Source organism: Emys orbicularis, chromosome 17 (genome assembly GCF_028017835.1).
Source record: "Emys orbicularis isolate rEmyOrb1 chromosome 17, rEmyOrb1.hap1, whole genome shotgun sequence".
Taxonomy (NCBI): Eukaryota; Metazoa; Chordata; order Testudines; family Emydidae; genus Emys; species Emys orbicularis.
Genome location: NC_088699.1, coordinates 2,041,431 through 2,068,230, shown reverse-complemented (window position 1 = coordinate 2,068,230; position 26,800 = coordinate 2,041,431). Strand labels below are relative to the sequence as shown.

At 60.3% G+C, this 26,800-nt stretch overlaps 2 protein-coding genes across 2 annotated transcripts; both read left to right on the top strand.

Moving 5' to 3' along the window:
- Positions 1-203: 203 nt before the first annotated feature.
- On the top strand, positions 204-5,275 carry RSKR (ribosomal protein S6 kinase related). Its single transcript, XM_065418497.1, is given in 12 exon segments — positions 204-266; positions 268-546; positions 1,049-1,132; positions 1,223-1,291; positions 1,807-1,876; positions 2,565-2,672; positions 2,940-2,980; positions 3,504-3,531; positions 3,926-4,015; positions 4,105-4,193; positions 4,810-4,920; positions 5,051-5,275. Coding segments are annotated over 12 exon segments (1,257 nt in total).
- Positions 5,276-5,973: 698 nt separating this feature from the next.
- SPAG5 (sperm associated antigen 5) lies at positions 5,974-26,390 on the top strand. Its single transcript, XM_065418567.1, has 24 exons — positions 5,974-6,018; positions 6,143-6,289; positions 11,110-12,344; positions 13,332-13,524; positions 14,739-14,858; positions 15,690-15,782; positions 16,208-16,342; positions 17,012-17,131; positions 17,507-17,599; positions 18,006-18,140; positions 18,936-19,029; positions 19,495-19,588; positions 19,836-19,917; positions 20,612-20,745; positions 21,158-21,323; positions 21,473-21,566; positions 22,535-22,609; positions 23,046-23,169; positions 23,619-23,730; positions 24,410-24,490; positions 24,670-24,822; positions 25,342-25,395; positions 25,550-25,630; positions 26,274-26,390. Exons 1-24 carry the CDS (start codon positions 5,974-5,976, stop codon positions 26,388-26,390), a joined length of 3,777 nt encoding a protein of 1,258 aa, XP_065274639.1.
- The last annotated feature ends 410 nt before the right edge of the window (positions 26,391-26,800 follow it).

Below are 26,800 nucleotides of genomic sequence, written 5' to 3'. Positions count from 1 at the left end.
CCGGCCCAGAGGGGGATTAGCCGGGCCGGGCGCAGCGATTTCTGCTGCCGGGACGCGATGGGGCCGGGGCTGCCGTAGGAAGGAGACGCGATGGGAGCTGCCAGCAGCGAGCCCGAGCCCCCGCTGGGCCCCTTCAAGGTGCGTACCGGGGGCGGGGCCGCAGGGGGACGCCCCCCGCCCGGGTCTCGCTGTGATGTGGGTCCATGGGCCCGTTCCACACAGCTGGTTTCTGTGCCCTGCCCCAGAGCTGGCTGCAGCATGGGCCTGGGGCTCATGCTTCTGCTGGCTCTGCAGGGCGGTGGCTTCGCAGCCGAGGTCTCCTGGGTCCGGAGCTGGAAGAGGGTCTTGGCTGGCATTGGGGTGACGGTGTCCGGGCTGGAGCGCAACTTGGCCACGAGGAGGTGCCTCCAGCAGCGGCAAGGCCTGGGCGAGAAGCTGCCCCGGCTGGGCGAGAAGGTGGTGACGGGGTGGCCAGTCCCGCAGTTCGTCTCGCTCTTCCTCCCGGAGTTCCCCATCCGGCCCCCCCTGGGCCAGCCTCAGCTCAAGGTGCGATGCCCAGCGCCGAGCCGTTGGGGGGTGGCTGGGGCGGGGAACAAGCCATGACCAGGGCCCATGGGTGTGGATTGGCCTCTTGTGGCCTGCATGGTCCTTTGGGAGCCCCAGGGCCGAGCCGGAGTCAAGGAGCCCAGCAGTGCTGGCGCACGATCCCGCATGCAGGAGTGTCACCAAGCTCCGCTCTCCAGCTGGGACTCAGGCAGCATCTGTTCCCTGGCCTCCAGCTCTCCCGCCGGCCCTGCGACTACTCGCCTTTCCTCTCTGACAACCAGAACGCTGGAGAGAGGAACGCCCCTGGGCTGGGGTTCACCCCCCATCCTTTCGGAGCAGGGGGGCGGGAGGCTGGGATGGTTCCCCCCACGCTCTGTCCAGCCTGTCCAGGAGACACTGCCCTGGGTAGTCCCTGCTGAGTCCCGTGCTGCTCTCGCGGGGCCTGGCCCTGCTGATGGGCGCAGCCACACCCTGGCCACACTTACTGCTTCCTTCCTTTTAGATTCTGGGCTTTGTTGCTAAAGGCTCGTTTGGGACGGTCCTGAAAGTGCTGGACTGCGGGCGGGAGAAGGTCTTTGCTGTGAAGGTGGGTGCCCGTCTGACTGCCCCCCTTGCCCAGGGCGCTGCCTCGTTCTCCTGTGCTGACTCACTGGGGCCCTGGCTCCTTCTCTTGTAGGTGGTCCCCAAAGTGGAGGTGCTGCGGCGTGACACCCTGAAGCAGTGCAAGGAGGAAGTCAGCATCCAGGTAGCTGCCGCTCTCCTTGGGGGCATGGGGCGCATCGGAGGGGTAGGGGGATCCCCTAAGGGAGGGGTGGCTTGGGGAAGAGACTAGACTGTGGAAGCTGCCCCGCCCCAGGGCCCTGGCCAGCTGCCCTGAGCTCGTTCTGTCACCAACCTTCCTGGCTCAGAGTCCCAGGCAGGCCGTACTGGCCACGTCGGCTCAGTGCCCTAGGAGCACTGTCCCTTCCTTGGCACCACAGCTTCAGCATCTGGTTTGCAGATGTGCCTCTTAGCCAAGTTGCCGCCAGCCCCATTGGGGATCTGGGTGTGGCTGGCTCTCCTGAGCCCTCTCCAGAGATGCCATGAGGTCGGGGCCTGCCCCGGGTGAGGGCTGTATCCCAGGGAGGGTTAGGGCGCGTTGGCAAGAGGGACGTCCTGAGCCTTCCTGCTCCTCCCCTTCTCCTCCTCCCCGATTTCTCCCCGTGGGTGTCCCCATCCCCAGCTCAGATACTCATGAGTCCTGTTTTTCTTTGTCCCCAGAGGCAGGTCAGCCACCCATTTGTTCACTGCTTAGGGGACAGCTGGCAGGGACAGCGGCATCTCTTCATTAGTGAGTCACCATCTGCCCCCCGGCGTCTCCCTAGAGTAGGGGCCCCGCCCCCCGTGTATGTTTCCCTCTCCGTGTGCGCGTACACGGCTCTGTGCATCTGACCGACATTAAACCTCTTGTCCGCCCGCCCTCAGAGCTCTGGCAGCTGGAGTGCAGCCTGGCTCTGCCGCCCGCAATCCCCTGTGGATTAGGAGCTGCTTTGCGGCTCGCTCCCCTCCCCTATGGCCACCCATGGCTGGGTCATGTGAGCAGGATAAAGGCATTTCCCTCTTGCAGGCCTGGCTCTAGGGTGACCAGATGTCCTGATTTTATAGGGACAGTCCTGATTTTTTGGTCTTTTTCTCATATAGGCTCCTATTACCCCCCACCCCCGTCCCGATTTTTCACATTTGCTGTCTGGTCACCCTACCTGGCTCCCCTACCCGGGGCTGGCATGGTTCTCTTGGCCCTCGGGCAATGAAGGGATCAGCAGCAAAGGGAAGCAGCCGCACTGCAAATATCAGCCCGGGGGCCATGCCCACTCTATGCCCTGTCTCTCCAGCAGGCCCTGTAGAGGGTCTCTGAGATGTGATCTGTGGGAAGGGAATTGCATTTGCCTGGAGTCCTGGCTCTCCCCAGCTGGACTGACTGTGTGTGCTGGGCCCCCCTAAGCTGTAATGTCTGTCTGTCTGTCCTGCTCCCTCTGCAGTGTGCACATACTGCAGCACCGGAGACCTGCACACACTTTGGGCCTCTTCGGGGCGCTTCGCGGAAGCCACCATTCGCCTGTTCGCAGCCGAGCTGGTTCTGGCGCTGGGTGAGTGACCTGCTGAGGGGCACTTGCATAGGGACCTGTGCTGGGGCACAGTCCTTGTGGGTTCCCTGGAGCCGTGTGGCTGATGCTACCAGCACCCTGGGCCCTGGGGAGGAGGCTCTGTGTGGGGCAGAGGGGCCAGGTGTGGGCTCCTCCCTGCCTGCCAGGAGCTGATGGTCAGACAGCTTCCTCTGTACTGGGGCAGGCCTATGGTCCTCCTCAGCATGCCTGGTGGGGCTCTGGTGACCCTCCTCCTTTCTCCCCTTCCAGGTTATCTCCATGACCTGGGCATTGTGCACCGAGACGTGAAGGTACGAGTGCCCTGGGAGAGGGGGTCTGACCTGCCCTGCCCCTCGCTGGACCGAGTCAGTGACACGCTCGGGGTGATGGGCTGCCCTGCTGCCGGCTGCGAGTCAGTGCTGGCTGTCAGGAGCAGGGGAGCGGGGGGGTGGCAAGTTCCTCTGTGATGGGGGGACCTCACCTCCCCCCAGGCCCCAAACTCACATCCGGTGGGGTGGGAGCTGGATTCAGCTGCTCCGCTCAGTGGAGGGAGTGGGCAGCTGCTCTTTCCCCCACTAGTTTGGGCGAGTGCTGCCCAAGGCCTGATCCAGCCCATTGTGGACCCTGGGCGGCTCTTAGAGGAGGGACTGGTCTCCTCACACAGGCAGACGTGGGGTGTGAGCCGCAGGGGGGCCTCGCGACCAGCCTGATGGGAATATGGCCCTTTCCAGGCCCGCGAGGCCAGCCGGTGTGTCCTGGACAGGTGGCCTCGCTTGGCTGAGTACACCCTGGACAAGGAGGTAATGTGAGCTCTGACCTCTCTCTCCTTTTCAGATGGAGAACATACTCCTGGATGAACGCGGTACGTGCAGCGCTGCCCCCTCCACACTAGGCTTGAGCCGCTGTTCCCTGGGTGGGGGGAATGCTGGGCTGGCAGCATCTGGGGCGGGGGAATGCTGGGCTGGCAGCGTCTGGGGCGGGGGGGCGGGACGCTGGGCTGGCAGCATCTGGGGCGGGGTGTGTGTGGGGGGAACGCTGGGCTGGCAGCGTCTGGGGTGGGGGGGTGGAACGCTGGGCTGGCAGCGTCTTGGGCGGGGGGTGGGGGGGAATGCTGGGCGGGCAGCGTCTGGGGCGGGGGGGTGGGGGGGAATGCTGGGCTGGCAGCGTCGGGGGTAGGGTGCGGGGGGGAATGCTGGGCTGACTCCATGTGGGCAGGGCTCTTGCAGAGCAGTGATACAGTGTGTGTCTGTGCACAGGGCACCTAAAGCTGACAGACTTTGGCCTTTCCCGCCACCTGCGCCGAGGGGAGAGGGCTTACACCATCTGTGGGACCCTGCAGTACATGGGTAAGGCTGGCACAGGCTGCCGCTGGGCAATGGGGCTGGGGGTCGGGCACTGCACAATCCCTGACTCTGCTTTCTCTTGGGATTGACAGCCCCAGAAGTGCTGAGCGGAGGCCCCTACAGCCATTCTGCTGACTGGTGGTCTCTGGGCATCCTGCTCTTTACCCTGGCTACTGGGAAGGTGAGGTGACGGGGTCAGGGGAGATGCAATGGGGTCAGATTCTCTATCACTGGGACGCGAGGGGCTGGGGCAGCATCCCTATTGGTCTGGGCACACAGCCCTACTATCCCATGGAGCCACACTGGCCAGTGGGAGGGTCTGGGGGCAGAGGAGACACCTGTGCTCCCTTGTCTCTCCCAGATCCCATGTGGATGGGTCACTGGGCCACCCTTCTCTTTGTTCTGAGGCTGCCTCCACTCGGCAGCACTTCCGCCGGCACTACTGGAGTCTGCCGGCGGGTTCCCTGCTTCTTATCACCTGCACGATGCATTGGAGCCTCCGCCCGGGCCATGGTCTGGATTGTGGCTCTTGTGCAATAGATCAGGGAAGGGCTTGAGCCCAGAGGGCTGTGGCCTGCTGAGGGCTGGAAGATGGTGTGTCTGATGGGTACCTGCAACCAACCTGTGGTGCTCACGCTGCAGCCTGGCTCCTCCCCTAAGCTGCTCCAGCCTGGACCTTGGGCTGGGCTCCTGCTGCAGTTGCTGGGCCTGCGCAGAGGCAGTGGTCAATGGGAGGCACCATCCTCTTCGGGAATGCTTCCTTCCGGGGGACTAACAGTCCTCTCCTGTCTCCCCAGTTCCCAGTTCCTCCCGAGCGAGACCATCTGGCCATGCTGGCGAGTGTGAACCGCTGCAGCTACGAGAGCCCAGGCTCCCTGAGCCGGGGGCTGTCCCTCCTGCTCAGCGAGGTAACTCCTTCCAACCCCTCCTGCGCCCCCTTCCCTGGTCCCAGCCATCCCCTCTCCAGCAGGGCAGTGCTGGCTGAGTCTATCCCCTGTACACGCAGCCCGTTCTCACGGTCAGGCTCTCCCTCCCCAGCTCCTGTGCCGAAACCCCCTGCGGCGCCTGCGCTACCTCCACCACTTCAAGAGCCACCTCTTCTTCCGGGGCGTGACCTTTGACGCCGAGCTCCTGCAGAAGCACCCGATGGACGTCGTCGTGGCTGCGCGGCAAGCGGAGGCGGCGGCCCTGGAATCCTCCGTCGCCTTTGCAGACTTTGACTGTGACCTCCTGGCCTCCCTGAGCCGCCCCTGGCCTGGCTGAGGCAGAGCTGACCCGCTCCTCTGGCCCTGCTGGAGCCCTGGACACATTTGAGGCTCCATCTCGTTACCGTTTGCAGGCTGTGACCAGGACCCACATGGCCAGCCAGGCGCACCATTCGATCTGCTCAGGAACCCCCTCTCGTGCACCCCTCCAGCCCCGCCCCAGCCACCTCAGGGAGAGCAGCAGCGGCTCGTGCCTGGGCCGGTAGATAGGAAGTGGCTCCCCTCATTGGCACCCCCTATTCCCAGCCCAGGCTGGGCCCCCCCCCTTCCTCAGGTTAGACTCAGGCCGCCCCTCCGCAGAGGCTGCCCTGGCTGGGCCAGGTCCCTGCGTCCCCCGGGGCCCGGCAGGACCCCCCCAGTCTGTACGGGAGCCGCGCGGAACGGGACTACGCAATAAATGGCATGTCCAGTGCTCGGCGTGGCGTGGCCGTGGGCTGCGTGGGGCGGGCGCGGGCTGGGGGGGATCCAGAGCAAACCGCTAGGGGGAGCCTCAGGCTCTGAGCGCTGGGATTAGCGATCGGGGGGATCCCGATCCCGCCCACATAGCTACGTCAGCCCGGGGGTGGGACACGGCGTCGCCCCGCCCCCACACGTAACGACGCCGCTGGCGGCTGCAGCCAATGGCATTCGCGCGCTCTGTTCAAATGGCGGGTGCGGCGGCGGGCGACGCGCGGTAGCGGAGCAGGTCGGGTCCCCATGGAGACCGCCGGGCCCCCCGCGGAGAGCGCGGCCGCGCGCGAGGTGAGGGCGGCCCCGGGGGAGGGAACCGGGCGGGGCCCCGCGGAGGGGAGGGAGGCCGGGGCCGCTCGGGGCAGGTCCCCCCCGCGCCGCCTGTCCGGGTCACACGCGGTGTTTTTGTGTCCAGCCCCGGAAAGCCGCCGGCCGGGCCCCGCTCCAGGACCTGTCGCTGCAGCAGCCGCCGGCGCCCCCGAAGCCGAAGTTTCCCGGGAGCCGGATGGAGCCTGTGACATGCTCGAGTCTCACGCCGCTGTTCCGCCGGCTGCGGCTGCAGGTGCGGGGGGGCGGGAGCGCGCGGGCCCGGGGGGGTCGGTCCCCCTGGGTGCGAGCGGGGGTCGGGCCCGCTGCCGTGGGGAGTTCTCCGAGTCCTCGCTCCCCTCCACTCTCCTGTCCGGCCGAGCCCTGCTAACCCCGCACGGCTGGGCCCGCATTCCGGGGGGCGCGACCCCCAACCCTGCCGCGGTCGCCTGGGACAGGGGCGAGGGTGTCCCCACTCCGGGGCGCTCCGCACAGGGCACCTCCCTGACCCGTGGGTGACGGGTCATGTCCTACCATGTAAAACAAATACAAGTTGTTTAATCAACAATTAGTTTTAAAAAGAAGAAGGAAAAGGTGAAAGGAAAACACGTCCCCCGGCCCTGTGACAAGGAACCTCACAAACCCTGTCTGGCACGTCAGGGCACTTCGCAGTCTGTTCCTGGTAGGTCCCCGGCCTCCTGCTCGGGCCCTGGCCGGGCTGCAGGGATGCTGCCGGCTGGACACTTGCAATGGTGGTGGCCACTCACCTGGGCTTTGGGTGGTGGGACCCTTCTTCCAGCGTCAGCCCCCTGTCGGGTTAAGATCCCCCTCCCAGCCTGGCCTGCAAGGACGCTTGGCTGGGGGCATAGGTGCCAACTCTGTGGGTGCTCCAGGGCTGGAGCACCCACGGGGAAAAATTAGTGGGTGCTTTGCACCCCCTGGCACCAGTCAGCTGTTTGCTGCCCGGCGGGCCCCATCAGCTGTTCGGCGGGGCTCGGAGGCCCTATCAGCAGGTTTTTTGCAGAGCCCGGAGCCGCCGCCGATCAGCTGTTTCGGGCTCTGAGCTGCTGTGCTGATCAGCCTGGCCAAAACAGCTCTTTCGGGCAGTGCTTTTTAGCTGTTTTTTGGCCACCAGCCAATCAGTGATGGGGATTCTCCTCCTGGGGCAGGGGCTGAGTGACCCCACCCCCACCGGTGCTGTGCCCCCCCTCCTTCTCCTACCTGCTTCTTATGGGCAGCAGGCTGCTTTCTGTGGCTCTGCAGCTCCCAACCTCGCTTCAACCTCTCGGCCAACTAAAGGCAGCAGCAGGTAAGTGTATTTCAAAGGGGGTCTTGGGGTGAGGGTGGCTGGGGAACGGGACTGAAACCTCTTCCCAGCCCCAGGTGGCTGTGCTGAGAGCCGGCATGTGGCTGTCTGCATGGGGGGGCACCGACTGCAGCCCAGCTCTCTGCATCTGGCAGGGGGCTCAGTCAGAGGCGTCTCCAAAAACATCCCCTGGACCTCCGCAGCACAGAGAGACTGAGAGTACCAGCCCCCGCTGGGCAGCTGGACCGGGACGGGCATTGGGGGACGGGACGGGACGACACGTCTCCTGGGTTGCTGCGGGGTGCGGCGCTCCCTGCTTGCCCAGGCAGAGACGCCTGCCTCTTGGAGACAGTGGCCACATGTCCATGTAGTGTGCTTGGTCCCGCTCCCTGGCATCTGGGTGACTGCCTCTTCCTGGGGTGGGGGATGAAAGGGAAGAGGCAGTGGGGAAGGGGGGGGCGGGCGGGGGGGTGGGAGAGAGAAACTCAAGCTATCAGGGGAAACCTTCCAAGCAGTGCAATCTCTGCCTTGGGGTGTGGCTGGAATCGTCTCCCAAGGGAAGGGCTAGTGTGTGACCCCGGGGTACAACCTGGGCTGGCACTGTCTCCTGTCTAGTCCATGTGCTCTGGAAAACACAAGTCTAAGCATCATGTTGGGGGGAGGGGGGCATTGCTGAGTCCCAGGGTTGAGTAATTCTCTGGTGATGGTCATTGAATTTGCTAATTGTCATTCACTTGCTGCACAATGGCTGGTGATGGTTGTGTAACATCCACCCAGCCATTTGGTCAAGTGCCTTGTTTTTTTCTGGGGAGTTGCCTTCTGGGCTACTCGCAAATTTGCAGCCTATTTCAGTAACACCATACAGCACAATCTCATAATTTCATACACTTTAATGATATACTGTGACGAAGAGGGACTGTCCTTAATGTTTCCTCTGAATACTGTGTGGGTGCCTCAGTTTCCCCTATGTCTTAAGTCTCCAGTGTGCATAAATGGCCGACAATCTGTCTCCTAGCAACTAATGGCCCAGGGCCCTTCCCCCCCTGCAAGGGGGTAGCTAAAGGTGAACAAAAAGATCAGGTGACTTCCTGGCCCAGGAAAGAGACAAAGGCCAAAAAGGAGGGGCTGGCTGGGGATGAGGAAGTGAGGGCAGACGGGGTTGTCTGGCTCGCTGGGCCCCAGAATGGACCCTGCTGAGGGATCCCGTTCTCTGGACCTACAAGCTCTGTTTTAGACGGTGTTCCTGTCATCTAATAAACCTCTGTTTTACTGGCTGGCTGAGAGTCACGTCTGACTGCAAAGTGAGGGTGCAGGACCCTCTGGCTTCCCCAGGACCCCGCCTGGGCGGACTCGCTGTGGGAAGCGCACGGAGGGACATATGATGAATGCTCCAAGGTCTGACCCGGGAGGTGAAGCCGTGTGAGCTTTTTGCCCTGAAGACAGTCTGCTCCGAGGGAGAGGAGGCTCCCCAAAGTCCTGACTGGCTTTGTGGGGAGCAGTTCCAGAGCATCGCCCGGGGACTCCGTGACACATACATATTTTGACAGAACAGTGGGTTTCAGCAAATCAGAACCTTTCCCATGATACCTTACACGGCATGCTTTATATGAACTATAAAGAATATATACAAATGATGAATATGGGGCTTACAGAGCACAGCACACTACTCCCCCTAGGGATAGAGCAGTGGCTCTCAAACTTTTTTACTGGTGACCCCTTTCACATAGCAAGCCTCTGAGTGCGACCCCCCCCCCGCCCCCTTATACATTAAAACCAGTTTTTTATATATTCAACACCACTATAAATGCTGGAGGCAAAGCAGGGTTTGGGGTGGAGGTTGACAGCTCGTGACCCCCCATGTAATAACCTCCTGACCCCCTGAGGGGTCCCGACCCCCAGTTTGAGAACCCCTGGTATAGAGTGTCCCAGCTAGAAACTCCAAGGCTTGGGACTTTTAAAAGGAGACTGGACAAAACATGCAGTAAGGATCAGCCCTGCATTGGCAGGGAGATGGACTGAGCCAGGATGATCACAGAGGGCGTTTTCCCCTGTAACTTCGATCATTCCATCCCACTCTCCTGGGAGTACAAATTCTGGTACTAAAGACCTGGTGCCTGGATCCCATATTGCTTTGCACTGGGATTGGGATTAGTGCCCTGATGTGCAACTCCTCCTCTTGGGCCAGTGTTGATCCTGCTGTCAGTACAGCTATTTGCAGGTGCCCTTGTGTTTAGCTGAACTCTTGGACTCAGTCCCTGAGTGTATCCCCACTAAACTGAGTGCTAAGCTGACACTACTCTCCTGCTGTGTGGATCCCAGTGTGCGTGTACTGTGAATTTTTGGCATGCACACTTGGCTGTATTTATCTCATTGTGCTGGTGGTGCTACTTCCTTGGTGTGATGATGACATTATGCTAAGATGAATCCTGAAAATAGTGCCGTGGTGTGATGGTCACTCTGTGCTGTTCATGTGAATCCTGCATTTTTGTATGCTGTGTTGGTGTAGCCCTGTTGTTCCCAGGAAATTAGAGAGACAAGGTGAGTGAGGTAATCTAATTTTATAATTTATTTATTTATCTTTTATTGGAGCAACTTTTGTTGGTGAGAGAGAGAGTCAAGCTTTGGAGCTTTCATAGAGTTCTTCCTCCTGAAGAAGAGTTCTGTGAAAGCTCAAAAGCTTGTCTCTCTCACCAACAGAAGCTGGTCCAATAAAAGATATTACCTCACCCACCTTTTTTCTCTAATGTGAATAGCCTCCCTCCAAAACTGGCAGAGGTGCTTGGAAGAGGGGGCGGAGAGGAGAGAGCGGTGGGAAGGGGCGGAGTGGGGGTGGGGGCCTCGGGAGGCCCCCCACCTGCAAAACCAAAAGTCAGCACCGATGGCTGGGGGTGTCTTTCTGTGCTGGGCCCTTTGCCCAGAATCCCCCCTTGGCTGCTCCCAGTTGCTCACCACACCTGGCTCTGTGGCTGCAACTCCCCCCCCCCCCAGGACATGTCTGCTCTGTGGGCTGCTTCTGTGATTCTGCTCCCAGCTCTGACCTGTTTCCTGGGCTGCTTTTCTGGCCCCTCCAGCTGGCACGGCTCTGTTCCCTAGCTCAGCCCCACTCTGTCTGACTCAGGCAATTCCAGCTCACAGGGAGGACGGGACCCCCCTGGCCTTCTGATTCCCTGATTAGCCTGCCCGCTCTGTCAATCAGGCTGACCTGGAGCATTGGCCTCTCCCCGTTGTCCGTGGGGACTGTCAGTCTCAGGGTCCTGATTTCCCATTGACCCTTCCCCTTTCTTTTGGCACTGGGAGCTAGCCAGCCAAAACACCCCCCTGAATGTTAGTAAGGGCACAACAGTCCCCTTGCATTGGCACTGACCCCATTTGCGAAGGGAGTCTTCTCCTGAGTCAGGCTGGCTAGTTTGAACCTGTCTGAGCCATGGGTCTGACTCCATGACTCCTGCTGACTGGAGCTTGCCTCTTGAGTGCGGGAGAGGGAGAAACAGCGGGGGTAGCCTGACTGCAGTTGGGAGGGCGTTGGTGTCTTGCCGTGGAAGAACGCAAGGGGGTTCCTCCATATAAGAGAGCCCCACAGCTTTCTAGGGTACCCTCCCTTCTGCACTGAATGCAAGCATGTTTCCTATATGCTGGGAAAGGGGCCTTCTGGGGTCAAGCTAGTCAAAGCCCGACATGCAGGATAGGCGTCCGTGTGTGTCGGAGGGGTGGAACAGCAGTGGGCAGGGGTTCTGCAGTTCTTGACCTTGTTATTTTTCCCCTCCATGCAGGATGGCAGAAGCACGTTGCCTGGCTCAGAGATGTCACCAGCTATAAAAATCTGGGCAGACTCCCTGCCAAGCACAACGTTCAGCCCCAAAACTGTGGAGGAAAACAAAGCTTGGCCCAATACAAAAGAGCAACAGCTGGATCTGGCTCCAAATAGCTCCACGCCGAAGGCTTCTGAGGCGGCTGGTAGCCCCCAGCAAATGGGCCAGGGGGAAAGTGCCATATCTGCTGGTTCTCTTCCTGGGGCTGAGCCTGGGGAGGAGCTCTGGGCCCTGCCAGACAATTTTGGGGGGAGGAGGGCAGACGCTGCAGACTCTTCCCAGTTGGAGAGAGAGGTGGAGAAGGATGAGGCAGACGGGCCATGTACACCTGAGACATCTCAGGTTTCTAAAGTAACAGTGAGGATGGATGAGGCTCACACCCACGTGACAATGGCAGAGAATGAGCCCTGCCTGGACAGTGACCCTTCGGACACCAGGGCCATCCAAGACACTGCTGCTGAGCTGGGGGTGCAGGAGAAGCAGAGCCATGCTGCTGTAGCAATGGTCTCATTGGTCCCTTCTCTGTGCGCTCCTGAGAGGCCGGGCCTGCTCCTAGTGGGCTCTGCAGAGGAGTGTGACCCTGAGCAGGTGTCCGCGACACAGGTGCTTGGAAGCCCGCCTCCATCTGGGGAGACGGGCATCTGGGCCGTGATTCCAGAGCCTGATTCTCTGCAGCCTCCCAGCAGCCTGGCCACCCTGAAGGAAATGGAAGGACATAGTAGTGCCATGCCTATCCCAGGGGGAGCAGAGTCGGGAAGTTGCCCCCTCCCTTTTGCTGGTGACCAGCCCAGCTTGCTGGTGACTGAAGAGGGCTCCCCTCAGGCTTCTGTCTGGAAGGATGTGGCTTCAAGTTCTGCTCAGAAGCCTTCCCTGCAGGGAGGAGCAGCAGCTCTCACAACCCCAGTGCCCTCTCGTGAGGTTGGGTGCAACGTGGCCGGTACCATCTCCTGGATGACCCCACTGGCGTGGCTGGAGAAGAACATGGGCACCTCTGCTGTGATGGAGTCCTTGAGGCAAAGCCTGCCGCTGCCAGCTCTGCAGCAAGATGCAGGCACAAGTGTCACCCCAGTCTCCGCCTGCTCTGCGGGGACCTGGATGACTCCCCGAGCGCTGCTTGAGAAGAGCATGAACACCTCTGTGGAATGGCCTGCCTGCGCAAAGGACAGCGCTGCAGAAACAGATTCTCTGCTCTGGCAGTAAGTTTCCCGGTTACCCACACAATTCTCTGTTACTCTCTCACTCCAGGGGCACCCACCCGTACCCAATTCCTAGGGCTCAGGGTGTACTCTTTGTGGGTTTGCAGGACCTTTTACCAGTGAAAGAGCCTTACACGGTCATACCCTTATCCTCTAGTTACTAACAATAACCAAGGCGAATACACATGCTAAGCATACAGTGTTAGGCTCACCAATCCTGATCAGGGAGGCGGACTTTCCCTGTTGACCAGGCAAGGCCGGGCTCGCCTGGATTCTGGTTGCTGCATGTCATGGTCATGCAGAGGATTCTTAGCAGCTTTGATCTTAGGCTGAGTCTTAGAGGTGAGTAGTTCTTCCAGGTCTTTCCTTCTTTTTCTTCTGTTCTTTCTCTGCTGGTTTCCTTGGACCCCAGTTTATATAGTGAAACTTGAGTCCTGCTTAGCTAGACCTTAACCAATCATTTTACTAACCAATCCTAACATATTGTAACACAATTCTCTAACCTAATCATACCCCACCACCTTAATTTTGCTAGGTGTAAATTAATTATGTAACAGACAGAGATCACACAGACAAACAAGAGAGAAGAGGGGACCATAAAGATAAAACGATAAAGAAATGAGGATTTCACAACCACAACTGTTAAATGATTTCTTGCCAGACAGGATGCTATCAAACTAAGTTTTCTTTAACCATCGTAAGATCTGTTTCTTTATCTGGTGATGGTGGGTGCTATTAGTACAGGAGCCTTCTTAACAGCCTGATATTACATTGTTTTAATATAATTTAGATGGAATGTGAGGATGTGACTTCCTGCTTCTTAGCTAATGGCTGCTTCTCTCCTAACATGGCTACAGGAAAAGGCCTTATCCTTACATCGCCAGGTCCTTGGGGTTAGTCGGCGTTCCTAAGCTGGGAGCCATTTCTGTAGTTCACAGGGGGTCTGTGCTCCTGAAGCCCCTCACAAATATCTTCTCCTCCCACCAGCTGTTCCCGAGAGCACCTGAGCACCCTGTCCCGGGCGGAGCTGGAGGGGCGGCTGGAGAGCACGCTTATCATCATTGAAGCCCTCTCGTGCCAGCTGCGGGATTGGCAGCAGAGCCAGTGGCCAGTTCCTCGTCTGGGGCCGGCAGACCAGAGAGACATGCTCACGCAGACTGACGTCACCCACCCCAAAGCAGTAAGAGAGGCCCACTGTAGGGATGAGACCACATGCGTCTGGGGTTGCAGTGGGATGGTCCCAAGCAGAGGAGGATGGCAGGTGTGGCCATGAGTTGTGCCCGCCTCCCCTCTGGCTGAGTAGATCAGAAACTTCCCCAGTTGCCTACCAGTTAATTGCACTAGATAGTGGAGCCCGTGACTGCAGTCAGGCAAAGGGGTGCTTGGCAGCCCCCCATATGCAGTGCCAGGCAAGATGGGTGGAAGGGCGCTAGCCTAGAACTCTGGAGCCCCAGGTTCTATTCCCTTTCTGCTGGACTTCCTGTGTGACCTTGGGCGAGTCACTTACCCTCTCCGTGCCTCTGATTTCTAGCTGTGCCATGGGGACAATAGCCCTGCCTGCCTTCCAGGAGAGACCTGCTAAAGGTTTTGAGGGGCTCAGATACTGCAGAGGTAGAAATCCTAGCTAGCTAGTGGGTCTGCAGTACTGGGGTGTGTCCAGAACTTCCGCTAGGTATGCAGCGGGGCAGTGCTGAGCTCTCCCTGGCCAGCGCTGCCAGACTCCTGCACTGCAGCTAGCGCTTGCACTCCAATGCTCCAGATCAACAGGCCACTCAAAGTCCATAAGGTCCCACTGGGGGTAAGTGGAGCAGAAGTGATGTGGGCTGAATGGGGATTGTTGAGTTCAGAGCTGATGAAACCTGGTCCCATGGTCGCCTGCTGCTACAGCACTGGCTAATCAAATCATGCGCATGGCTGGGCTGGCTCTCGCCAAGTTGGAGAGCTGCAGCAGTCCTTGCTGTTCCTGGCCTCCTGGTTACACTCGCCTGACTGCACCACTGACCCCCAGCTTGTCAAGGAAGGAAGCTGCAAGCGAGCATGTCTGCAGCCAGTGGGTGGGGGAGTGGCTGCATCCCTTGGCATGCGGGGCAGAGGGGTCTGGGAAGGGGCAGCACCTGGGGGACGCTTGCAGCTGTTAGAACTAATGGTGATGCAAATGTCATGGCAACTGCTTAAATCTAGCCCTGCTGGGCAGAGATGCTGCCCCAGGTGCCCCTTCTCAGGCTGAACCTGGTTCACGTGTCCCTGGGGGAAGAAGACGAGGTGTTCAGCCTGTCTGGCTCTGCTGAGCCCCCAGGCATGGGCAGAGTTGGCTCACGCCCTGCCCACCGTACCCCGTGAGAGACAATTCTCCTAGCCCTGTGAGTGATGGCTTGGGGATGGAATATCTTCCAGGAGGAGCAGCTTTATCATGACTTGTACATGGCAACCAGAGAGAGACTCAAGGCCCTGCAGCGGACCCGGGAGGACGAGCAGGCTCTGAAAGAGGAGCTGGAACAGGCCAGGGAGGCAATGGTAGGTCCTGGAGGGGTTTGTGTACAGGGAGGGTAGAGTGCCTTCAAGGGGATGGGTGCTTCCACAGCTGGTTGTCCAAGTGTGGCTTCCAGTGAGAACAGCTGGAGCTGGTTAAATGTCCAGGACCATCTCTCAGGCTACGTCTTCACTACCCGCCTGAATCGGCAGGTAGAAATCGATCTCTCGGGGATCGAATTATCGCGTCTCGTCGGGACGCGACAATCGATCCCCGAATCGACGCTTGTACTCCACCAGCGCAGGTAGGAGTAAGCGCCGTCGACAGGGGAGCCGCGGAGGTTGATTTGCCGCCGTCCTCACAGCGGGGTAAGTCGGCTCCGATACATCGACTTTGCGTATCTTAAATCGACCCCCCCCCCGTAGTGAGGACGTAGCCTCAGGGGCTAAGCAGAATGGACTCCTGACTTCTCCTTGTGCTCCCCAACGAGTCACCCGCTAAAGGGAGGCAGGGCCAGATCACAGGTGGGACGTTCTGCTCCCAATCCCAGGTGTTGTAACAAGCGGGCCCCCCACTTTAGGTATCGATTCCATGTACGGTGGGTCCTCTGTGAATGGCCAGTCTTTGGACAGATGGCTTGTCTACTTGCTCATCTGCACATTCAGATACTTGGGCCTGTCTCTGAAGGCTGGAGGCTGCCTAACAAGGGTCGTCACTTATACAGGTTCCTCTGCTACCACCGGTGGCAATTTGGTTACACCACCAGATGGCCAGTGGGTCCTGGACCCTTGGCTGGTGCCCAAGTCCCAGCGGTGGCCTTTTGATAGGGTTCGCAAAGCCACATCTGCGGTGTGGATGCTCCTCTTGTCTTGCAGAGATCCTGGACTGTGGAGTCTCAGTCGTTCCTGGACACCGCAAATACTTCCCTGCGGAATCTGCAGGAAGACCGAGGAACCCTAAACCAACAGGTGAGATTGTCCGGCTCTGCGACGCTCTGTGACTGAGCCTCTGAGCACTAGCACGTGTATGTCAGCCCTCGGAATGTGCCTTTGATTCTTCCGAGAGCCCCCGGAGAAGGCCGGCCCTGGCTCGCTGGGCCCTGGCTCGCTGGGCCCTGGCTCGCTGGGGCCTGGGTTCGTTGGAGCACTCAGCGGCTGGGATGTCAGACGGCTCTAATTCGTGAGACTTGTCCCTGAGGAGCTGGTCACACATGCGTTGCCAAGTCTCTGGGTGGGGTGGGTTCCCCAGGGAGGTGGCCCAGCCTGGTGGCCTTGGTCCCCAATGCATGGGCTGGGTGAGCGGCGCCTCTGGAGGAGCGTAGGGCGGGCCTGGAACCTCTGGGATTCCACGGGGACTCCAGGCTGTCCTCAGGGGCACTCTCCTCCTCTTGTAGCAAGACCAGATGAGGTCCCTGCTCTCCAGGAACCGGAGCTCGCTGGACAAAGTGGCGGCCAAACTGAAGAGCTGCCTGGCGGAGCGGGATGAGATGCGGAGCCGAGCAGCCGAGGCCCTCAAGGCTAAAGACGCGGTAACAGGCTGACCCCTGTGGGATGCTGTTCAGAGAGCAGGGCTGGGCTGTGGTGGTGCTGGGCCCAGAGCGTGAGCTGCCCCACTAGTGGGGTAGGAGTGAGAGCAGCTGGCAGCACTGCTTAGCCTAGGCCTGGTGGTCGGGGCTCTGCATGCCAGGGCTGACTTCAGCCCCACTCTCGCTGCTAGCTCTGCAGTGCTGGGGGTGCTGCTGGGGTCTCCGGGGGGCGGGTGCCTCACAGCTCAGCAGCAGCCACGCCAGTGGATAGGTGGGGTTGCCTGTCTCTGCAGGAGCCCTGGACAGCCCCCCCATAGCCAGTCCCACTGGCCCTCGAAGAGGGTGCTGGATGACCTGTCGGCAGGGAGCTGCGCCCTGGGCCAGCGTATACAAGGGGGTGGGGTTAAGGACTCGGCTGAGGCCTCCCCAGTGCTTCAGCAGAGAGGCACGAGGGAGAGCCCTGCCCTGCAGCTTGAGTGTAGCACTGGTGCTTCCTCCGTGACCTCAACAGCTGAATCTCCCACGTGTGGGTCCTGCTGCTGCTGGGTGCTGGGGCTGTGCCGTCCCTCGGCAGTGGGGATATCAGGGCTCCCTGGGGCACCTGGCAATGGTGGCACTAGGCTGGTGGGTCACTGTTAAAATCCCCACATGCACCTGTCTCCCCCTCCCCAGAGTGATCTGGTTCTGGAGGCCTTCCGTGTCCATGCCAGCGCTCGGATCGGGGCCCTAGAGCAGGGATTGGAGTCCCAGCGGGAGCTCTGCACCCTTATTGAGGAGGCTCGTGAGCACCAGGTAAGGAAGGGTAGTGGGCTCTGCGTGGGTGTCTGGCCCTGCTCTTGACCCTGTGGGCCCAGCCAGCCAGCTGGAAACCTCATGTTCTGCCCACTGCACAGGCTCAGCCTGGGGACTGCTGAACTTGTGATTCAGTCCGATATGCTGCAGCTTGGGGCAGCGTTCTCCTGTCTCCGCCATTAGTGATGCGGGGAGTTCCCCTGCCAATACTTAGGCAGCCTCATGCCTTGAGACCAGGCCAAAGACTGGTTCCTCTGCGCTTCCATTGGGGGCGACTGACTACACCCTCAGCTCTCCAGAAGGTCTTGGACTCTTGGCCACTGCCCATGTCCCAGCACCCGCATCGGCAATGCGAGCGCTCCTCTTGTCTTGCAGAGATCCTGGACTGTGGAGTCTCAGTCGTTCCTGGACACCGCAAATACTTCCCTGCGGAATCTGCAGGAAGACCGAGGAACCCTAAACCAACAGGTGAGATTGTCCGGCTCTGCGACGCTCTGTGGCTGAGCCTCTGAGCGTTAACACGTGTATGTCGGCCCTCGGAATGTGCCTTTGATTCTTCCGAGAGCCCCCGGAGAAGGCCGGACCTGGCTCGCGGGGCCCTGGGTTCGTTGGAGCACTCAGCGGCTGGGATGTCAGATGGCTCTAATTCGTGAGACTTGTCCCTCTGGAGCTGGTCACACATGCGTTGCCAAGGCTCTGGGTGGGGTGGGTTCCCCAGGGAGGTGGCCCAGCCTGGTGGTCTTGGTGCCCAATGCATGGGCTGGGTGAGCGGCGCCTCTGGAAGACTGTGGGGCAGGCCTGTGTTGGGCCTGGAACCTCTGGGATTCCACGGGGACTCCAGGCTGTCCTCAGGGGCACTCTCCTCCTCTTGTAGCAAGACCAGATGAGGTCCCTGCTCTCCAGGAACCGGGGCTCGCTGGACAAAGTGGCGGCCAAACTGAAGAGCTGCCTGGCGGAGCGGGATGAGATGCGGAGCCGAGCAGCCGAGGCCCTCAAGGCTAAAGACGCGGTAACAGGCTGACCCCTGTGGGATGCTGTTCAGAGAGCAGGGCTGGGCTGTGGTGGTGCTGGGCCCAGAGCGTGAGCTACCCCACTAGTGGGGTAGGAGTGAGAGCAGCTGGCAGGACTGGTTCGCCTGGGCCTGGTGGTTGGGGCTCTGCATGCCAGGGCTGACTTCAGCCCCACTCTCGCTGCTAGCTCTGCAGTGCTGGGGGTGCTGCTGGGGTCTCCGGGGGGCGGGTGCCTCACAGCTCAGCAGCAGCCACGCCACATCAACAGCTGAATCCCCCATGTTGGTGTGTGCTGGGGCTGTGCCATCCCTCAGTAGTGGGGCTGTCAGGGCTCCCTGGGGCACCTGGCGGGGGTGGTGCTAGGCTGGTGCTCAGCAAACGCCGAGGAGCTGAGTGAGTCAGCACCTCCTTCCTCCAGGATGGCCCTGGTGCAAGATGGCCATGTGAGCAGTGCCATGCTTAGCGGCCAATGGCTGGAGTGTAGCTGCAAGGAGGCCTGTCCCCCAGATGTCTGGCGCAGACCCGAGGATGCCAAGGCGCAGACGATTTGAGCACGGTGGGCGTTTGCCATCCAGGGGTCAGAACATGGCCCCTTTTCCAGCATTGCCATCTGGTGCAGAACTGCTGCCCTGCCCCCTCCTGTATCTTTGGGAGGGCATTGAAACCCCTGAGCACTCGTCCCATTTGGGATGTGGATGCCAGCAGTGTCCAGCTTTTGGTCCCATTGGGCTGGGCCAGAGAAGCCCCCAAGGGGCAGGATTGAGCAGTGAGCCAGGTGCTGTGGTCTGTTGCAGGCTTCCAGGGAGCTGGAGGAAGTGACTGCAGAGCTGCAGGATTCTGTAGCCCAGGTGGATCAGCTGACTGTGGCAAACTCCCGGCTGGGAGCAGGTATGTCTGCATGTGAGGCTGGGTCTCTCGCTGTCTTGTATGGATGTGCAAAGGCCCAAGCGGTGGCAGCAGCTGGCCCTTCCTGGGGTGAGAGCCTGGGAGACGCTGTCTGCTGGTCACATGCTGGGGTACAAAGCCCAAACCATGTCTTGCTATGCCAAGGACTGAGCTGAGCATCCGGCTCCTCTAACATTGGCTAGAGGGCACCGCCTGTAGCAGTAGCTGCCTGTTCCGTTGGCATGTCAGTACCCTGGAGTTTTCTTGGAGGGCATCTTGCTGACAGCTCCAACCGCTGGATAAGACTGATGTGCCCCTCCCCCCACCCCCCAATACTCCAGTATCTGGGCTGCTGCTTAAGACCTGCTCTGGGGGGTGGGCAGGCAAGGGCTCCTTTGCCTTCTCAGCTTTGCACATCCACTGTTGCCAGCTGTGCAGCTAACCTCTGTGCTGTGCACCGTGCCCTAGATCTCAGCACACTGTTGAGAGACCTGGCCAGCCTGCGGTGTGAGCGGGATGAACTGCGAGAGACACGTGCAGACCTGTCGGAGGAGACGGCGCGGTGAGTCTCCAGCCTCTGGGTGCTGACGCTGGGGGGCGTGGGCGGGGCCACAGAAGCAGTGCGCTGCACAGTCCAGTGACTGAATAATGAGGAACAAACTGATGCCCTAAGGGGGTCTCTTGGACAATCCTGGTTCTCCTGCTTCCCCTCCCCTGAAATTCACTTCTGTTCTGAGTGGGTCTCTTGGGCAGAGCCTGAAGCTGGCAGCCAAGCGGCACACTAATTGCTTCCTTCCTTCCTGTCTCAGGCTGACCAGGGAGCAGGAGCTTCTCCGGCAGCAGCACGACAGGGTGCATCAGGAGCTGCGTGAGATGACCGAGAGCCACGAGGTAGAGGCTGGGTGGGGTGGGCTAACCCTTCTGTTAGGGGCACAGGACACTTGCTGTGCTAATGGCCCCTATGGCAGCCTGCACAGACCAGGACGAGTTAACGTCGCCTCCTCCCTGCACGTAGGCCCGGAACTGGAGCTCCCTGTGCTCGGTCTTTTGATCCCTGTGATCAGCTCTTCCCCAACCATCTCTGTGCAGTTACCCCTGGGCGTGAGACTTGGGTGGGCCTTTCCATGCACTTGAATGCCTGACCGGTCCAATCCCCCGGGGAATCGGACTGGCTGCCGCAGCTCTGGCCTTCGCACACCCCAGTGCAGTGAGTCGTACTTCCCAGCAGAGTCTGCTGGCAGATGAGGACCTGGGGGAGGAGCGAGGTGTGAGGGTGGGACTCTGATTTTTCCAAGCACTCTGAGAAGGGGGGAAGACTCCAGAGCTGTTGCTGGGCTCTGAGGCCTGTTAGATGAAAGATCCCGATACTGGGGGCAGGCCTCACCAGCCCCTCAAATGAGAATGGGGTGGGGGAGGAGTCTCAGCTTGGGCGCCTGCAGGAAGGTAGAGTGGGAATTGAGCTCCTGGTATGAACATGGCCCTCCTTAGCCGTTCCTGGCCTGCATGCGCTGAGGACCCCACGCTGTACCAGCTCCCGCTCCTCACTAGTAAATGTTCACGGGCGTGTCTCTTCCCTCCGCCCCAGTTCATTGACCAGGAGAACCGTGTGTCCCGGGAGCAGCTGACCGAGACGGAGAATGAGCTGAGAGCCACCCTTGCAGTCCTGCGGGAGCGCAGCATGCAGTACGAGGACCTGAAGGATGCCTACCAGCACCTCCAGTGAGCCAGCAGCTCCGCTCTGCCCCTCTGAGCCCTTCGTGTGTGTCGTGCCCAATGAACGGAGAGCCTGCGCCAGGGGAAGGAGCTTCGCATGTCTCTAGTCAGCTCCTGGCGTTGCACGGTCCCCTCCCAACCTCAACCACGGCTGGGAGGCAAAGGGTGCCAGTGAACGAGCCCCTCAGTGCACCCTAGTACATCCCTGTGGGAAACCCATGGGCACTCTGGCTGGGCACAGCTGGTCTCATCCTCTGCTTATTCAAACGGCACCTCCACATGTCCCTCTGTGCTCTGGCCACTGAACCCAGCCGCGCCACGAGGCTGCCTTGACGTGCCTCCCGTCTCTCCCCTCCCCACCCTGAGAGGATGGGGCCTGGGTGAGCACTGAGCGAGCTGACTCCCCTGTTCTCCCCAGGAAGGAACGGGACACCCTCTGTGAGGAGCTCGACTGCAGCAAGGCAGAAGCCCTGGGCCTGCAGCTCATCAGGGACAAACTCCTGAAGTCCTCCCTGGAGCTCGCTGAGACCAAGGAGAGGCTGCTGGACCTCACGGACGTTCTCCAAGCTGCCCTGCCAGGAGAGGTAGGAGCCCAGGGAACTGCCCTCTAGCTGTTGATCACAGCAGCATGGGTTTCTCCAGCCCATCTGCCCTGGGGAAGCAGAGCAATGTCTGTAATGCTGCCTTGGCATCTGTGTGGTCCAGCCACTCAGACCGTCTCTTGTCATTGAAGGCTGCTGATGCTGCATTGAGGAGCAGAGTGTGTACCCCTCGCAGCGGGCCCAGCTCCTTCGTGGGCAGCGTCTTGAAAGCTGTGGCAGGAAAAGGTAGGATGTGGCTGCCAGAAATTGCTTATTGGCTCTGCTTCTTGTCTGCTGCTCCAGAAACCCTGCCTGTGTGGCGGGGGCTGGATTAGTGCTTCACAGACAAGGAGGGGCGTGAAGTGCTCTGTACACCAGGGCCGAGTCTCCCTCCGCAGGCCTGTCATGCAGGGACCCTCCCCTCGGTATTGGAGATGTCGCCATTGCAGTGAGTGGGGTGCACCTTCCCATAATGCTTTGCTCTGTCGCTTGCTCAGAAGTCACATGGTGACACTGAAGCAAGGCGGAGGTGGTTACAGCTGCCCAGCCAGTGGTGGAGGCTGCTCCCATGTCTGGGAAGGAGCCATCAAGCTCCCAGTGCCCCCGGCTCTACTGCCGAATCCTGTGGCTCTGCTCTCCCTTCCCGTGACGGGTCGGGCTGCATTAGGCCTCGGCCAGGGTGGTGGACGAATTCTGATGAACCTGCCACAGAAAACCAGCTCTGCTTGAGGCCTAGAACACCACAGCCGTGGGCTGCCTCTGACCCCGGAGCCAGATTGCTCCAGTGAGGCGCATCAGTGCTTCTGTGGCAAACAGGCCCCTCGACGCCCAGGGCTTCCTGCCTGGGGTTAGGCCTCCTTCCCACGCTGCCTGCAGACGGGATGGTTCAGCTCTTCAAGGCTGGTGCCGTTCCTCCCCAGGGCTGCCAGGATCACCCACCGCAGGGGTCACAGCCAGAAAGCCCAGAACCATCGCTGCCTTGGGATGGCCTGGTCCCAGGACTCCTCGCATGGGGCGCGGTGAGGGGGTGCTGTGAATGGGGCCTCAGCACCAGTCCCCTCTCTCAGGGCCCAAGCCCCAGGGACTCCCCAGAGGAGAAGGGAAGTTCCCGGATCTGTGCAGGCACCATGGCCTAGCAGTGGGTCAGGGTCATAGAAAGGGGTAATCTGTGCTGATCACCCAGCACCAAGACCCTCTGACTTGCTTTGTTACAGGCATTGATGAAGAAGCTGCTGGAGGCTCGACCGCATTCACCAAGGTTGAACCTGCTACTCCTCCGATGCCAGCAGGTAACAGCCTGGTGTCTGCCCTCTCCTTCCTTGCCAATAGGCATGGCCTTGCTGGGCCCCAGTGTAAAGGGCGCTGGTCTGGTCACAGGAGGGCCCTGGAGCAGGGCCTGTTCCTTCATCCAGGTTTGACTCTGCGACTGGTTCCCTCTTGTAACTGCTCAGCACCATGAGGCAAAGGGGCAGGGGGCTGGGCTGGGCTGGGGGCCTTGGCTATGCAGGCGGGCTAACACTGCCTGCTGTTCCAGGCATAGCATCTGGTGTCTGTTCCTGGCCTGGCGCTGCCCCAGAGCTTGCTGGGTAATTAGAACCTGAGCATGGTATAACACATGGGTTTGTTTCCTTTCTGCTTGCGAGGGGTTCTCTGTTAACCCCGGCATTGAGGGCTAGCCCCGTGCACTGTGAGCCATTGCTCGCCTGCCGTCTGCTCTGCCCCCAGAGATCGAGGAGAGTCTCCGGGAGACTGTCTTGGAGCTGAGAGCTGCTGTGTCTCATCTCATCACACTGAGCTTCCAGAGCCAGAAGGCGGCACATCATGAGGCTCAGGAGCTGCAGGCTAAAATGTGAGTTCAGCACCTGGCCCTCGAGTCAAAGGAGAAGTGATGGGGGTGCCCAGCGGGCTCTGGGCAGTACCACTGCTACTTGCTGGCCTGTCACTCCCGCTCTGCCATTGGCCACTGAGCAACGCCTCCAGGACTGTGACCCCCAGGAGCTAACCTGGTCAACCTCCAGCCCGAACATTACCCTGGGTGGCAATTCTATACACAGAGTCCTTTCCCAGGCAGAGCCGGTGTTGATTGATTACTCTCCCCTCATGTCCAGTCCTGAGGCCAGGCCCTTGGGAGGGGGCAGGTTGGAGCAGTGGGTGCATGAGCTGAGCCCAGTGGCTGCTGGGTAGTGTCAGCCAGAGAGCAGCACTTGGCTCCCCGGGGAGGCAGGGTCACCCTGAGAGCCCACGTTCGATCTGCTTTGTGCCCTCTGACGAGACTCAGTTCGGCTCTTCCTCTCATAGCTGTGACCATCAGCACCAGCTGGAGAGCCTGGAATCCAGGCTCCAGGCAGAGATCGATGCCCGGGATGCAAACCTTGCCAAGCTAAACAAGATCCTGGGAGTCAGGTTTCAGGTGAGCAGGCACCAGAATTGGGTTAGGTGTGAACTCCAGGGCAGAGCTGATCTGGGACGTGGACCAGGCAGGCTCAGATTCTAGGCCATGGGAGAATCTGGGTAACTGTTTTTTTCCATCCCCTGCAGCCGCTCGCTAGCCTGATCTAACGCGGCACTTGTGTGGCTCCCCAGCGTCCCTGTCTGAGGGCCTGTTACTGGCTGGGTCCCGAGTATTCCTGGGTCAGGACTTGGCAGAGCACAGGGAGCCTGGCACAGGACTGCTCCAGCCTAAGAACTACCCTGGTCTGGCTGTGCAGGGCCAACTGTAACGTCTGCATTGGGGCAGGCTGGGATCCTGGTGTGACTGACCCCTCACTACCTGTGGAGATGGGGCAGGATAACCCTGGTGGCAGGGGAATGGTGTTGGGATTCACCTGACTGAAGCTGCTGGTGAACTGGGGGCTTGTGCCCAGCCCGTTGCCCGCCTCTGACCTGTGCTGAGTGTCTGCTAGCAGCTTTGTCACGGTGACTGCAACAGACACAAACCCACAAGCTGCCTCCCCTTGGGCCTGGGCCTGGGCCCGGGCCCCCTCTTTGCCTGCTCCTTTCCTGGGAGAGCGGCACGTCCAAGACTCTGCTGCAAGGGAGGTGCCACTTAGGGAGACCCTATCCTAAATGCTGCCACCCTCTCTCCTCAGACCGAGAAGGAGCTGCAGGACATCGTGCGCCAACAGGAGGAGAAGATGCTGCAGCTCATTGACCGGAGTGGGGAAGTCACGGTACCCACCTCTGCAGGCTGGGGGCATGTCGGGTTAGATCCTGGAATGGGCTCGGCCCTGCTACCCACTGCTGTCCTGTACATGGCACCGTACTGAGTAGCAGCCCTGTGGTCCCTTAGAGGCTGGAGCAGAGTCCTTTGCCCCACTCCCCAGCATCTCATTGGCTTCTCTCCCCTTAGAGTCTGAAGGCAGAGGTCTCTCACTTGAAGCACCTGCTCCGGCGTGCAGAGACGGAGGCTGAGGTGCTGTGGGAGGAGGTGAGGGGACGGGAGCCCGACACAACACCACTGGATGCTGACGCTGTCCAGGAGAAAGTCTGGCTACGTCAGGAGGTGAAGCCAGCGGTGCTCGGGCAGGGCCAGATTCTGGTGCAGGATAGGAGGGGCGCGGGGGTGGGGGGAGCTTGCTCTTGGCCTAGGGCACTTGCATAGCATGGGGCTGACTGCCAAGAGACCGGCGCCTCGGGGCTGTTGGCATTCGTTTGCCCCCTCCATGTGCCCCTTCTTGCTACGTTGCGGCTCCTTTCTATTCATGCTCTGGAGAGGGAACAGGGAGAGGCCCCACAGCCCTGCTGGGGGTTAGACAGTGGGTGCTCCCAGCCTGGCAGCGGGATGGGGAGTGCTGGGCATGGCTAGGCCCTAGATGGTCAACATGCTGGGCATGGGCTGGCCAATGGCAGAGAAGGGGAGGCAGTATGTGCCCTGTCTGGGAGCGGCTGGCACAAGGAGAGAGCCAGCTCTTCGGGGGCTGGTGGGGTCTGTTCTCTCCCCAGCCCCGAGTCAGGCTCTAGCCTTGGCTGTGGGCATCCAGCTGCATCGTGCCCCTGCACCAAGACTTGGCTTGTCTTGCAGGTGAACAAGCTGAGGGAGCTACTCCTGGAGACGCAGCGTGACTACCAGGACCAAGTAAGGGCAGGGCCTAGGTGGCTCATCTGCGATGGGGGTGCGGGGGGTGTCTGGCTGCTGGTTCTCCCGCCCAGCTGCTAAGCCGTTAAAATGCGGCTCTGGGGTTTGCTCTGCTCCCCCCCCCTTCTGCACAGCTCTGTGTTCTCCTTTGCAGAGGAGAATCCTGGAGGGGAAACTCCATCATGCCCAGATGGTGCTAAGGAGCCGTGAGGAGATGCAGGAGAAGATCAAAGAGGTGAGGCCCTTTGGGGAGGAGCTCTCCCTACAGCTGTATGATCTGGCTGATCAGGCTCCTGGCATGGCTAACTGACAAACAGCCAGGGCTCCCCTCCCCCCATCACACCACCTGTTTCCACACTGCCAGCACAAAGCCCTCGGGAGAACAGCTGCGTCTTGGGGAGGGGCCCAGCATCGCAGGTGAGGCTGCCTTCAGAAGGGCCTGGTCTGGCAAAGGACCCGTGCTGAGGCTGCTAGAGCAGTGATGTGGCTGCTGTGGAAGGGCTGGGGGCCCAGGAGCGTGGTGGGATTGCATCCAGGGAGGGGCCCCTCCATCCCATTCTGCTGCTGTCCCTGAGGGGCTCCCCACCTGCTACCCCATGCTGAGGGCAGGAAATGGCTTGTGTGCCATCACTGCAGTGACCACGGCTGCTCCGTGTCCTGTCTTCCGTAGTCAGGAAGGTTCTGGGGCCTGCCCAGACCTATGTGCTGCCCCAGCTGGCAGGCCGGAACTGTTCACACAGTTGCCTCATGTTAAGCTTGAAGGCTATTGATGGAGACCTCACTCGGCGTGGCCTGCCTGTCCCATGCCTAGCTGCTGAAGTCTTGCTCCTCCACCTCCAGCTTGGCTGCAGCTCCTCAAACTCTTCCTCCTTTCCCAGATGCTCTCCTCCATCCCGGATGTGGTGACTGCCGGCTCCCGGGAGTTCCAGAACCTGCTGCGCTACCTCGGGCTGAAGCTGGCGGATGGCGACAGATGCTCTGGGGACACACTGTAGCCATGAGCTGTGATTCGCTCCGTGTTTGGAAGCCCCCTTGCTTAGCGCCCCCTGTATTTTAACTGAGCCCAGTTGTTACTGTTCCTGTCTGGAACGCAAGTGGCCTGGGCTCCCCAGTGCTACTGGGCATGTGTGTGTGTAAATTAAAGTTTTGACACCCTGCAGTACTCTGCCTCTTGCCTGATCCGAGAGCCAAGCTTGGGGCTCACTAACAGACTAACAACCCAGGTAGGTGCTGTGCTGCCTCTGACTGGCTGGAGTTCATTCCTTGGGTTCTCTGCTGCCTGCCAGGGGCGCATTCATAGTAACTGTCTGAGAGCACCTGGCATGACCCCCCTGCCCCTGGTCAGAGCAGCCTGACTCCCCAGCCCCGTTCCTTTGGGCTTAGCACAGGGCAGGTGACTGCTCCT